Source organism: Peromyscus maniculatus, chromosome 4, assembly GCF_049852395.1.
Source record: "Peromyscus maniculatus bairdii isolate BWxNUB_F1_BW_parent chromosome 4, HU_Pman_BW_mat_3.1, whole genome shotgun sequence".
NCBI lineage: Eukaryota > Metazoa > Chordata > Mammalia > Rodentia > Cricetidae > Peromyscus > Peromyscus maniculatus.
Genome location: NC_134855.1, coordinates 97,381,208 through 97,395,882, shown reverse-complemented (window position 1 = coordinate 97,395,882; position 14,675 = coordinate 97,381,208). Strand labels below are relative to the sequence as shown.

At 42.9% G+C, this 14,675-nt stretch overlaps 1 protein-coding gene across 1 annotated transcript in view; it reads right to left on the bottom strand.

The window, feature by feature from the left end:
- Rtf1 (RTF1 homolog, Paf1/RNA polymerase II complex component) overlaps positions 1-14,675 on the bottom strand; it is a 60,541-nt gene that overhangs the window by 21,346 nt on the left and 24,520 nt on the right. Inside the window, exons 3-6 of the mRNA XM_006991252.3 lie at positions 12,660-12,807; positions 9,157-9,361; positions 4,274-4,388; positions 3,311-3,422 (exon numbers count right to left, since the gene is read on the bottom strand). Coding sequence (XP_006991314.1) covers positions 3,311-3,422; positions 4,274-4,388; positions 9,157-9,361; positions 12,660-12,807 — 580 coding nt within the window. The remainder of the gene's footprint in view (positions 1-3,310; positions 3,423-4,273; positions 4,389-9,156; positions 9,362-12,659; positions 12,808-14,675) is intronic.

The following is a 14,675-nucleotide window of genomic DNA, read 5'->3' as shown; positions in this document are numbered from 1 at the left end:
TGAGCAAATTCTAGGACAACCAAGGTTACACTAAGAAACCCTGTCTCAAAAAAACCACAGAGAGAAAGAAAGAGAAATGGCTAATTCCAAATCTAAAAAGGACGAACGTATATAGACTGGAGGGGTTATGGCACTCTAAGGATGTGGCTTAGCATCATATTGGCATGCCTGAAACCTAGGTTCCATTCCCAGCATCCTACTTTCCTAAATGACTAAAGGTGTGGGTTGTGGTCAATGACAGAACACTTGCCTAAGATGTACAAAGTCCTAGTCCAATCTTGGCTTGGTCAGGAAAAGAGAAAGAAGAATTTTGTGCAGGATTATCCTTGGAGCCAAGCAAAAGCCATCTTGGGGAGTTCAGCTGAGCCCCCTTGTAAAAGGATTACCCTAGCTGGGCTTGTTGACTATTTACACCCCCTCAGGGAGGGGTGAAAAGAGAGGGTCACAAGACCCTCCCCAGAATATCCCAGCAGATCCCTACCACCTGTTGTATGTAACTTTGCTATAATTGCATGTGGCTGGGGGGGCGGGCACTAGAGTATGGGGTGGGGGACTAGAGTGGGGCTGCTCCATCTATTCAGGGAAGCCCTCATCTCTGCTGGATATGGCTTTTGGAGGAAGGAACACTTACATTTCTGTAAGAAATACCTCACCCATTACGATGGCTATTCTTGGTTGTTAACTTGACTACATCTGAAATTAAAACAGAAAAATGGCTGGGCACACCTGTGAGAGATTTTTTTTTTTTTTTTTTTTTTTTCTTAATTGGATCATTTGAAGTGAGAAGATCCACTTCTAATCTGGATCTGTGAGGTGGGAAGACCTGCCTCCAATCTGGGCCATACCTTCTGCTGGAGCCTATATAAAAGGTCATGGAAGAGGGAAGCTCTCTCTTTCTGCCTGCTTCCTCCCACCCTTGTTAGCAAGTCCATTCCTCCACTGGCATCAGAGCCTACTTCTTTCGGATCCCGGTGTATATTGAAGACCAGCTGAGACATTCAGCCTTGTGGACTGAACAATTACTGGATTCTTGAACCTTCCATACATAGGCAGTCATTGTCGGTCCAGCGATTAGTTAGACCACAGCCTGCAAGTCATTCTAATAAACCCCTATATCTATATAATATATTATATGTAACATATTATTTATATAATATATATTAGAGAGAGAGAGAAATCATTCTGTAAGTTCTGTTACTCTTAGAGAACCCTAACTAATACAACCATGTCTGTAAGGAAGCCCAATAAACTCACTGATTCTCCAGAGTGAACTCTGGTGGGATCATGCCTCCTTGGGACCTTGAGGGGAGGAATAGATGTTGCTTAGTCTCTTCCTGGAAAGGAATTTTACCAACAAAGGGAAAGGGAAGGGAAAGAAGGGTTTAGAGAAAGGAGTACGGGGGTCTTGTCAAGGGTCCATAACTGGTTGACTAATTGAATATGAAGAATAACAGCAGTACCAGATTAAAACAAAACATGGATAAGTTCACATAGATATTAAAAACAATTCCCACAACTGGTACATGTACAGAGAATAAAACTGCGGAATGCCCAGTCCTAAATGGGGCATCTATATCATACTCTCTCCTTACAAGGCTCAGGGGATCTCTGCTGAAGAGGGAGCCAAACACTGAGGATACATTGCATCATGAGGGATTCAATGCTTTTTAAAAAAGACTTATAGCCAGGCAGTGGTGGCACGCACCTTTAATCCTAGCACTCCATAGGCAGAGGTAGAAGGATCTCTGAATTTGAGGTAAGCTTGGTCTACAGAGTGAGTTTCAGGACAGCCAGGGCTACACAAAGAAACCCTGTCTCAAAAAATCAAAACCAATCCCCCCTGGCAAAGATTTATTCATGTGTATGTGTGTCTATGTACATGTATGTGGGTGGGTGCATGCTCTTGCTTGTGTGAAGAGGCCAAGAGGGCATTAGAGGGTTGGGGATTTAGCTCAGTGGTAGAGCGCTTGCCTAACAAGCGCAAGGCCCTGGGTTCGGTCCTCAGCTCTGACCAAAAAAAAATAAGACAGATCTTTAAAAAAAAAAGAAAAAAAAAAAAAGAGGGCATTAGAATCCTCGCAACTGGAGTTTTAGGCATTTGCAAGATGCTCAGCTTGTTAAGTGGGTGCTGGAATCCAAACTATAGTTCTTCATGATTGTACAGGATACACTCTTAACCACTGAGGCATCTATCAAGCCCTGCTACTCTATGTGCATGTCTGTGTGTGCATGCATGTGTTTATGGTATAGAACTTAATGTGATGAGAGATGGTTAAGAGTTAAGAACACTTGCTGCTCTTGCAGGGGACCTGGGTTCAGTTCCCAGCACCCACAGAGTAGCTTGCAACTGTCTGTACCTCCAGTTTCAGGGGAGCTGATGCTGTTATGGCTTCCCACAGTATTGCACACATGTGGTACAAATATCCACGCAGACAAAACAGACATATAATTTTGAAATAAATTTTAAAAATTACATTTAAATTTTAAAAAAAGAAAAGTTTAACAGGGCACAGTGGCAAACGTGGAAGGCACAGGGAGGCAGATCTTTGCTAAGGCCAGCCTGGTCTACACAGCAAGTTCCAGGCCAGCCAGGGCTACACAGTGAAACCTTATCTCAAAAACAAAAACGGGCTGGAAAGATGGCTCAGTGGTTAAGAGCACTAACTGCTTTTCCAGAGGTCCTGAGTTGAATTCTCAACAAGCACATACATGGTGGCTCACAACCATCTGTAATGGGACCTGATGCCCTCTCCTGGCGTGCATGAAGACAGAGTATCCATGTATATAAAATATATAAATAAATATTAAAAAAAAAAGTTAGGTTCAAAATGAGATATATGAGACTGAGCCTAATGGTACAAGCCTATAATCCCAGCACTCAGAAGGTAGAGAGGCAGGAGGATCAGAAGTTCAAGGTTATCCTTAGCTACATGGTGAGTTGAGGCCAGCATGGGCTATGAGACAATGTTTTCAGATAAACAAAACAAAACAAACATGAGCCCTGGAGGTGGCTTAGTAGAGAGGGCCGCCTGGCTAACATGCACAAAGCCCTGACTTCTATCTCTAGCACACACAACAACACTGGGCTGCTTGTCTATAAGAAACGTTGAATTATTTACAGTTAAAATACAGTGATGTTGGCATTCACTTCACGAGGAAATATAGATTAACAAGAAAGACTATGAAATAAGTAGAGACTGGATAATGGGAACAGAGCTGATCGTTATACTACTACCATTATGTCTGGAAGCTTCCATAAAATATAGAGCTATAAAAAGGAAAACAAGTCAATATTCATTTCTCCACTTACCTGTTCTGTTCTTCCGTTTTTCTCTCTCTGCTTTTAGCTCCTCCATGGCTTGAGATTTCTTATCTAGTTTCTCATCCCGTTTGGAACGCCGCTCTTTATTGTGGGAAGTTACCTGCAGAGGTATGTATGGGTGGCTTTTTTACTCAGTGTTGCTAAGATTCTCTATGTCAACAACCAACACTTTCAACCCTATGAATTCCTAACTGTACAAACTTAAAAACCTATCTGAGCACAGTGGCATATGACTTTAGTCCCAGAACTCAGGAGGCAGAGGCAGGTGGATCTCTGAGTTCAAGGCCAGCCTGGTGTAGAGAGTGAGTTTCAGGACAGCCAGGGCTACATAGTAAGACTCTGTCTTGAAAATAACAAAACAAAAAACTGTCTAAGAGAGGGGATTCTGTGGACAAAGAGGTGTAGAAGTAAACCTAGCCCTCTTTTTACTTGCCTAATAGATAACAAATCTAAAAATGATCATGCTGGGTGTGGTGGTGAACTCCTATAAATCCCAGCGCTCAGGAGTTCAGCCTCGTCTATGTATCAAGTTCCAGGACAGCCAAGGCTATGCAGTGAGACTGTCTCAAAAAAGAAAAAAAAATGATCAGAGTGAACTCTTCCGGAAGACATTCTATGTTATGATCTAATATCTTTTGACATGTTATTTCAAATGCAGAGGGGTGACGCATGTCTCAGTGAACATACTCAAGCTGGTTATTTGGGAAAGGAAGTTTATCAACTTACCCTTCAGGGATGCTCCCACTCTAGTGGGCTCCTATTTCGCCAGACTTGAGTGAACAAGTCGGAAGGAGTTTATGGTGTAGGCAACAGTGAAATGGTGTTCAGAGACTAAGGAGACCCAGGGTGAGGCCGCTGGAACAATCTGCACAAGCAACCTAGGCTACCGGTGCCGTCTCCGGCATAATGCTCCCGCCCACAGCCTCAGCCCACTTGTGGATGACCACTTACCTGAGATTCTTGAATCTGAGTCAGCTTTTTCTTCTCTTGTTCTTCTTCCTGCTTTTTCTTTTTTTCTTTCTTTTCTTTCTTTTTAGCTGTTTTTAGTTTTTTCTTAATTTCAAACCTGGTTAAAAGATACTTAGTTTTAAAAAGTAATAAAATATATGTGAAGGCTGGTTTCTACTCGGCTAGGGGACAGGAAGTAAGGAAAGCAGTAGAACACTTTTGGAACATGAGAGTCTCAGACACTCACAGAAAAATAATTTCTTGGCTTCCTGAAAGAAACTCCAATGTACCGTAAGTACATTAAAATTGTCGCCTGTGCAGCTAGAGAGAGGGGCCAGTGATTTAGAGCACTGTCTACTCATCCAGTGGACCCAGGCTCGATTACCAGTACCCACATGGCAGCTCACAACTGTCTGTAGCTTCAGGGAGTGTGATGCCCTCTTCTGGCTTCCGTGGGCACCAAGTACGCCTGTGGTACACAGACAGGCAAAACACTCATACACATAAAAATAAACTTAAAAGAACAAGGGGAGTGGGAGGAGGGAGGACGGGAGAATTCGTGGATGATATGTAAAGTTAAATTAATTATAAAATAAAAATATTAAAAAAAAGAACAAAGTCTTCAAAAGCATAAAATTGGAATGGCCTTAAGGGAAAATATTCAGATCAGAATTCAAGGTCACCCTCAGCTATATAGTGAGTTTGAGGCCAGCTTGGGATATGTGAAACTCGGTTTCAATAAAGAAAATAATTGTGTATCAACAAAAATGCAGCAGAATACACCCAAATTAACTGAAAATAGGCACTCAAATATTTGAATATCAACTTTTATAATTGCATTATTCATAACAGAAAAAGGCAGGAACAACTTTAATGACAATTGAATAAATTCACAAACCATAGTATACACTTATAATGGAATGCTACTCAGCTCTAACAAGGACTGAAGTGCTAATATATGTTACATGGATTAACTTAAAACCATGAAGTGAAGCTGAGCACAGGCACACATGTGTCCCACCAAGGGGTGGGTACTGAGGAGGAGGGACTATTTGAGCTCAGGGTACCAGGACAACATAGCAAGCGTCTGTCTCTAGAGGATGGACAGATGGCTCCTCAATGCTTAGTAGCACAGGCTGAGCTCCTGGAGGGCCTGGGTTAGCTTCTCAGAACTCACCCTGTGGCTGCCAGCTCCAGGTGATCTGGGGCCCTCTTCTAGCCTCTGCAGGTACCAGGCACACACTGTGCACAGACATACATGGAAGCAAAACACCCATATACAAAAGAAAATTTAAAAAACAATTAAAAAAAAAAAAGGCCAGGCGGTGGTGGTGCATGCCTTTAGTCCCAGCACTCAGGAGGCAGAGGCAGGGAGATCTCCGTGAGTTCAAGGTCAGCATGTTCTACAGAGTGAGTTCCAGGATACAGAGAATAGTTACACAGAGAAACCCTGAAACTACACACACACACACACACACACACACACCACAACCCAAACCAAAAAAACAAAATTAAAGCTTTAAAAAAAAAAATGTGCTGTGGGATGGTCTGTATGTCAAATTGCTCTGATTGGTCAATAAATAAAACACTGAGTGGCCAGTGGCCAGGCAGGAAATATAGGCGGGACTAACAGTAACAGAGAGGAGAATTGTGAGAACAGGAAGGGGGAGGGAGTCACTGCCAGCCACCGCCATGACAAGCAGCATGAAAAGATGCCAGTAAGCCACCAGCCACGTGGCAAAGTATAGATTTATGGAAATGGATTAATTTAAGCTATAAGAACAGTTAGCAAGAAGCCTGCCACGGCCATACAGTTTGTAAGCAATATAAGTCTCTGTGTTTATTTGGTTGGGTCTGAGCAGCCGTGGGACTGGTGGGTGACAGAGATTTGTCCTGACTGTGGGCCAGGCAGGAAAACTCTAGTTACAAAGATGAAGAGAATTTTCCGAGCGGCTATGCTGTGTTGCTCCAGAACTAAATGCATAAGCTACAGAACACTGTGTTTCTGAGTGGCTATGCTGTGTCTCTCCAGAACTAAATGCATAAGCTACAGAACATGGTGTTTCCGAGTAGTTATATCATCACCTTCCAACATCCTTATAGTTGCTAAAAAATGTCACTGAATGTCAACTGATCCTTACAGAGGAAAAAATTTAAACAACGGGCTCAGTGATAGCATACTTCCCCAGCATGATAAAGCTCCCTGGGTTGATCCCCAGCTCCTCTCTTCCCCTAAAAAGATAAAACTCTCTGTGTGTGGTGACACATGCTTTTAGTCACAATACTCAGGAGGCAGAGACAGGTGGATCTCTGTGAGTTAGAAGCCAGTCTGGTCTACACAGCGGGTTCTAGGCTATCCAGAGATACACAGTGAGACCCTGTTTCAAAAATAAATCAACAAAAACAGAAAGATAAAACTAATATATGAAGTTTGTAACAAATTACCCTTAAAATTTGTGATATTGGAATTTTTTTGTCAAACTCTTATGCTCTCCACAGTTCAGAATCCAAACTTTAGAAGTCCCCCTTCCTCACCCACAACCCCTGTGCAGTATTCCAGGTCCTGGTTTCTGTAAAACAGGTTACCTTGGAGGCATTTACACTTAATGAATGCCCACCACTTTCTGCTGATGGTAAGCCAAACATTCTCGTCTAGGATAACTCATCATACTTAACACACTTAATATGTCCAGAGAGACAAAGAGGCTCCCCGAGGCAATGGAACTAATTGCCAAGGTGCTTCAATATTTTTTTTAAAGATTTATTTATTTATTATGTATACTGGATTGTGTTTGTATGTATCCCTGCAGGCCAGAAGAGGGCACCAGATCTCATTACAGATGGTTGTGAGCCACCATGTGGTTGCTGGGAATTGAACTCAGGACCTCTGGAAGAATAGCCAGTGTTCTTAACCTCTGAGCCATCTCTCCAGCCCCATTCAATTTTCTTCTCAAGATACTAGGCAGATACAGAAAGGAAGCTAGTTCTGGGCACTCTGTTACCCAAAACAAAAGCCAGGTTTACTTTGACCTTTTTGGGAGATGAGAAAAAACTTTTGCCACTTAAAATATGGCAAACCCCCAGCCAGAAACCTGAAGCAGCCTGAGTAAATAGGTCAGCTTGCACAGCAGTGCTGGTGACTGAGCCTGGGTCTTGGGAAAACCATGCAAGCAATTTACATTGAGCCAATCACCAGCCCAACATTTCAGCCTTTTGTTTTATTTAGCACAGTTTCATTCTGGAGCCCCAGCCTGGCCTTAAGCCTACAGCAATAAGCCAGCAGCCTTGGCTTCCTAGGTGCTGGGATTACAGGCCTGTGCTACCACAGTTGGCCCACATTACTTTTGCTAAGTAATAAACTGACATCTAAATTCAAGAGCTGGAGAGACGGCTCAGTGATTAAAACACATGCTGCACAACCATGAGGTATCGAGTTCTGATCGCCGCATCCACATAACAAACCAGGCAGCCTACACAGGCCTGTAAGTCCAGCTCTAAGGGAAGGAGACCGGATCATCACTGGAGCTTGCTGGCTTCGAGGTTAGCCAAGCAAACCAGAGTCCCAGGTTCAGGATAGACCCTGATTAAATGAATGGGCAGAGTACAAGAGGACTCCTGACACCCTCTTCTGACCTTCATATGCACACACAGACATGAATACCTACATACATGTTACACACAACAAATACATACACATATAAAACACAAAGACCAAGACAAGATTCTGACTTTCTCAATAATTTTTGTCTGGTAGAAATTAAATAATATACTTACTTAATTTTTTTCTTAAAAAAAAAAAAAAAATTAACTACACTGGGTGGTGGTGGCACATGCCTTTAATTCCAGCACTCAGTAGGCAGAGGCCAGTCTGGCTTATAAACTGAGTTCCAGGGCAGCCAGGGATACAAAGCAAAACCTTGTCTTGAAAAACCATAAATAAATAAATAAATAAATAAATAAATAAATAAATAAATAAATAAATAAATAAATAAGTTTAAAAAATTAATTAATTTTATTTATTTTGTGTGTTTTGTTTGCTTGTTTGTTTGAGACATGGTCTTATTATGTAGCTCTGGCTGTTCTGGAATTCACTATATAGACCATGCTGCCTCAAACTCAGAGATCCGCCTGCCTCTACTTCCTAAGTGCTGGAATTAATGTGCCATTATGCCCAGCAAAAACTTGTCTTAAAAATCAAAAAGCATGACACAGCTCAGTAGCAGAAATCTTGTTTAGCATGCTGAGACCCTGGGTTCCATCACCAGAACCACAGACTAGTTAGTGAAAAGCCTACTGACTAACACACACTAGTGGAGCTGATGGCACCCTAAGTACACTAGTTGGTTCACATTACATTAGCACTCCGATTTCCAACTGTCCACTCCTACGAACAGATTCTCTTCAGTCCAGTAAGCGACTGCATCTCAACCCACAGGAGCTGAAACACTCAAAGCTGAAAAGGCATTTACTACATCACCCTACCACACATCATAGCCTAGCCTGACTCAGCATGTTAAAAGTCCTTTAAATGTTTTAATTTTTACTTTTATTTATTTTGTGGGGGGGAGAATGTACACATGCCTTGACAAACTGTGGAGGTCAGAGAACAACTTCTGGGAGTCAGTTCTCTCCTTCCCTCACATGGCATCTGGGGACCATCTCGGTCGTCAGGCTTGGCGGCAACTGCTTTTGCCCACTGAGCCATCTTGCCAGCCCTCAACACCTTCATTATTATGTTTGGCTGAACTGTCTCTCACAATCCTCCTGGGAGATGAAGTGTTCTATCTCATGTAACCTATCAAAAGTTGTAATGACTGAGAAACGGAATAACTGTGTGGTTACCGCCCCACGCCACACTGTGGAGACAAAGGGAGCACAGAGCCTACCTTCTTTTCAGCACCTCCCTCTTCTCGATGCGATTGAAGAGTTCCTGTTCCCTCTCCTTCTCCGTCATCTGCTCCAGCCGGGCCCTGTCTTCCTCATCCCCCATGAGATCCTCTCCATAGCCGTCGTGGAACTCTTCATCTTCTGAGGAGGAGTCGGAGTCGGAACTCGAAGAGGAGCTGTTGCTGTCAGAGTCTGACACTTCACCTGCAACAGAGACCAACATCAGATCACACTACATTATGGGGACCCCAGGAGGACACCTGCCACCTCCTGGCTCTCCCAGATGAAATGGCACACAGCCATTTCCACGCACTTAGGGTGTCTCCTTGATCCACCTTTGGTAAATGCAAACAGATTAGGGAAATTTAGGCTGGAAAAATTAACCACCACATTTTTTTTTTTTTGCTTTTTGAGACAGGGTTTTGCTCTGTAGCACAAGATATCTTCAAACTCCTCCTGCTTCAGCCTCCTGAGTTCTGGATTGATAGGCTGTGCCCCCCACCATACCCATCTTTCAACTCAACTTTGTTACAGTGAAGAAATTACTGGCCTATAAAACAACCTGTAGACTAGCTCTGCATGGTGATGCAAAACTTTAATCCCAGAAGGCAGAGGCCAGCCTGGTCTACAGAGCTAGTTCCAGGACTTGAAAAACTAAAACAAACAGAAAGACTAGTTTGACTTCCATACTCTATTTAAGATTCACTTGTTAACACTGCCTACGAAACTTTACACATCTCTCCAGTATCCTTTAATGAGGATTAGCCTTTATATTTCTTAATTTTTAATTAACTATTTTTTTTGTTACATTTACTTACTTAGTGTGTGTATGTGCATGCATATGTCAGAGCTCATGAGGACAATCTTTGGAGTCAGTGATCTCCTACCATCTGGGGTCCCAGGGATCAAACTCAGTTCTGGGTTTGATGGCAAGCATCTTGACCCACTGAGCCATCTAGCAAGCCCAATTAATTTTGTTTTGAGCTGGAGGCTCACTGTGATGTCCAGGCTGGCCCCCAAATCCTGAGTTCATGTGATTGTACTGCCTCAGCCTCCAGAGCAGCTGAGATTACATCACCAAGCTTGGATCAGTCTCAATGCCAATACAGTTTTCAAGAATTAAAGCCTGCCATATTGTTTAACAGATTTCTGTGAGGTATGATGAAAACATTTACCCTGTGAAGCCTATTCTGTGTGACGGTGAATATTGTCCACTTGACTAGATCTAGAGTCACACAGACGACAAGCCTCAGGCGTGCATGCCTACGAGGGGACATCCTGACTAGGTTAATTGAAGTGGGAAAACCAACTCTAAAAGTGAGTGGCATCATTTCCTGGATTTAAGCCCTGGATGCACAAAACAAAGAAAGGGAGCTGTGTGCCAGCATTCATCTCTCTCTGCTTCCTGATGGCAGATGTAATGTGACCAGCTACCTCAGGCTCCTGCCACAATGCCTTTCCTGCCATAATGGGCTTTTCCCCAAATTTTATAAGCCAAAATAAACCTTTTCTCCCTTATTTTATTACAGCAACAGGAAAGTTAACCCTGACTTCACTGCGCGGCCCTGCTGGTCTGGACTCTCTTTGTAGACTAGGCTGTCCTGCCTCTGCCCCACAAGTGTTAAAATTGAGAGTGTGTACCACATTTTGCCTACCTCTGTAGAGTGTGCACCAGTAAAAAAGCCATACAGAAGGGGGAATGCCCTGTCTTGGGCATCTCAGTCTTTATACCCATGAGTGAAGAAACCTGCATTCTTTTTTTAAAAAAAATTATTACTTTAATAAATTTTTATTTTTACTTTATGTGCATTGGTGTTTTGTCGTTATGCATGTCTGTGTGAGATCTTGGAGTTACAGACAGTTGTGAGCGGCCATGGAGGTGCTGGGAACTGAACCCAGTCCTCTGGAAGAGCAGTCAGTGCTCCCAACCGCTGAACTATCTTTCCAGCCCTATTTTTTTCTTTCCCTCTGTTTTGTTATACTTTATTTTTATTTTTTTGAGACAGGGTTTCTCTGTATAATGACCAGCCCCATTTTTATTTATAAATTTAATCATATGTATGTATCTATGTATGTGTGTGGATCTGTGCATAAGTGCAGTGCCTTCAGAGGCCAGAGGATCAAATCTTCTCTGAGCTGGAGTCACAGGTACTTATGGTTTACTGTGACCCGAACTCAGGTCTTCTGTAAGAGTGTACATGCTCTTAACCACTGAGCCATCTCTCCACCTCAGCCTGTATTCTTCATAAATTAATAATTCATTTGAATGGTAACTGCCACAAGTAGCTGACAGACAACTGAATGTGAGTAGTGCAACTGAGAAACCAAAATTTAAATATGAGTTGTATTTCATTTATGTTTAAATAGCAACAACTAATAGCAACTTGGTTTCAATGGGTTTGTTCTGTCAAGAAAGAATTTAGGCTATGAACTTGGCAAGCATATTCCAAAAGTGATTTATGTCCTTTGCTGTTCCACCTCCATAGTGCTGGGGACCAAACTCAGGACTTGGAGCATGATAGACAGGTGGGCTGTCCCCCGCCAGCTACAGTCCAACCCCTTTAAAAAAGGTCACCTTCACCCCTCTTCCTCCTATGCTAGGCCTAGTGCGACCGTAGTTTTCTGTCCCCTAGGCAACTGACTCCCCCTTCCCTTGTAGCATCACAGCAGGAGGACCAGACTAACATTCGTGGTCCTGTGGCTACTGGCAGTGCTAACTTGGATTACTAGTTGGTTAGATACTAGTCTCAGATTTCCCTGCATAAGGGCTAGTATGCACTAGGCAATGCTTTTAGACAGCATAAACATCTTGTCCCTCACAAACTCAAACTCATCCAGTGGATTTTAGTAATTCTGTATTCTTTTTTACTTCACTTTTCTCAGACTCAGAAGTTTGAGACAGGAAGATCACCAGTTCGAGGCTGACCTGGACTACCCAGAGAGTACAAGGCTAACCTGAACTACATAGAAACTACAAGGCCAGTTTGACCTGAATGGCAAAAAAACCAAAAACAACAATAAAACAAAAAAGATAGCATATATTACTAATGGATATTAAATTATCAGTTAAACCAGAATTTGCTTGATTCAATTTGCACTCATAGACATGGGCTTAAAACCAGGCTAGGCCATTTTTTTGGAGGGGGAGTGGGGGCAAGAAAATGTAAAGTTTACCATTCTAGTCCTGGAACAAGTTCAGCTGTCAAAGTAGTCTTGACAAATTTCTAAACTGTCTTCGTGGAAGAGTTATTTTCTAAGGGATTTCCCTTCTCAGTCAGACCATGAATTACCCAGAAAAGGGAAGAGAAGGTCCTAACACTGAGGAGACCGATGCAGGGGAGCTACGGTCAGACTCCAGCAGCCTCACCAGCCCTCAGGTATCACAGACCCATGGTCACTGAAAACTACGAGAGCCCCCAGCTCTAACAGCAGAGGCCCAGCTGTCACCCAGGCTCCTCCGCCCATCCTCACAGCCTCCTCCTGGGCTGGGTGCTGAGCTCACCTTCCTCAGGAGCTGAGCTCTCAGCTGAACTGTCTTTGTCTGAACTGCCTGAGGAGGCAGTTTTGTTGGCTTGCTTCTTCATGGTTCCTTTCTTCTCTATTTTTCTGGCTTTTCCTTTCTTCTTATTTTTATTGCTCCCAAATGTCCACTATAAGGAGGGGAAAAAAGGAAAATTGAAACAGGACTAGGCACTTTAATGAGGTGATACATGCTTATAATACCAGTACTCTTGAAGGGGAGGCAGGAGGATTCTGAGTTTGAAGCTAGCCTGGGGCTGCATAGTGAGACTGTGTTTTTAAACACGCACAAAACTGAGTGAAAACAACTTTTCCTGTTTTCTGTGGCTCAGATAGCATAGCTGCTGAGGGCTGGCATGCTGGGTTAGAGTACACAGGACAGCTGAGCACTCAGGTGGGTCTCAGGAAGGCAGGGAACTTCCGGCAGGAAAAAAATACAAAAAGCACAGGGAGAACTTTCTGGCAACTCCAAGGAAGCAGTAAGTAAAGTCAGATTGTTGAGTCTGAGTAAGAATCTCATTTACAAATCTGGGCTGTGAGGCTGCAAGAGATAGCTCAACAGTTAAGGGCACGCACTGTGATTGCAGAGGATCTGATTCAGTCAGACGAGCACTGAGTCATACTGCATTTAAGTGCAGAACTAGATTTGGAACAGTCAGAGAACTCACAAAATACATTGTGGTGACAATGTCTCCTCCTGTGATATTTATTTTTCTGTGGGTAGTGTACATGTACATGAGGACGTGAATGCACATGATGCTTGTGCATGTACAAGCTAGAGGTCAATGTCAAGTATCTTCCCCTTACTGCTCTCCACCTCAGCGTTTGATACAGGGTCTCTCACTGAGCCTGGAGCTCACCGATAGGCCAGACGGGCTGGAAGTGAGCTCCAAGGATCCACCTGTCTCCACTGCCCCAGCGGTAGGGTTATGCAGCACTATGTCACCCAGCTTCCATGTGGGTGCTGGGGATCTGAACTCCTATCTTCATGATCTTCACGCCTGCACTTTACCACCTGCAATGTTATAAAGACGGGGGTGGGGGGCTGAAGAGACAACTCAGAAGGTAAGAGCACTCACTGGCTGCTCTTTCAGGGGACCCAGGTTCAGTTCCCAGCACCCACATGGTAGCTCACAGTCAGTCATCTGTTAACTCCAATTTCAGGGGAATCCAATGCCCTTTTCTGACCTCCATGGCACCAGGCATACAAATATGGTATACAGACATATAAGCAAGCAAAACACCCATACACATTAAAAAAAAAAAAAAAGAAGTAATCTGGATTACACTGTAACAATGTTTCATTAGATCATAAACATGAGATCCTGGACTTCTAAACTTAGAGAACCTGCGATTTGGGTCATTAAAACAACAGGTAGCACACATGTGTACTTCCAGCCCAAAGTCTTTTGACATTTTAAGCTGCTACTCTGGAATGACTTTAGAGAAAAGCACTTGAGAAATGTGCACTAAATATGGAGACCCTTTCATCACCACAGACTGTTCAATTTTGTCAACTCAAATTTCTACATTTACTACTTAATGAAAACCCAGCGTCTCTGCTCCTACCCTAACAGGACAAGAACCCTGGCTGATGAGGATCAGTTTGTAAGCTATGTGGTGTTTATTCTTGTTTTGGTAATTCTGGGGAGGCAGCCCACAGAAGCTATACGCTTTTAAGATCCACACTCTTACTTCACCTGGATAAAATATTGTTGAAGACGCTTTGTTTTGTTTTTGGAGACTAAGTCTTCCTACATAGCACAGCTGAACTCAAACTGGCAATCCTCCTGAGTATTTGTATTATAGGTATAATATAAAACTGTATATTCTGAAATAAAATATTATGTGAGTGAATAGTGACTTGTATAGGTGAATTTACTTTTTTTTTTTTTTTTGGAATCTATGAATTTACTTTCTAAATGGTTACATTTCAATACCTAGATCACCACCTAGAAAGAAACTGTAATTTTATCTTAAATCTGAAGTTTCAGGCATT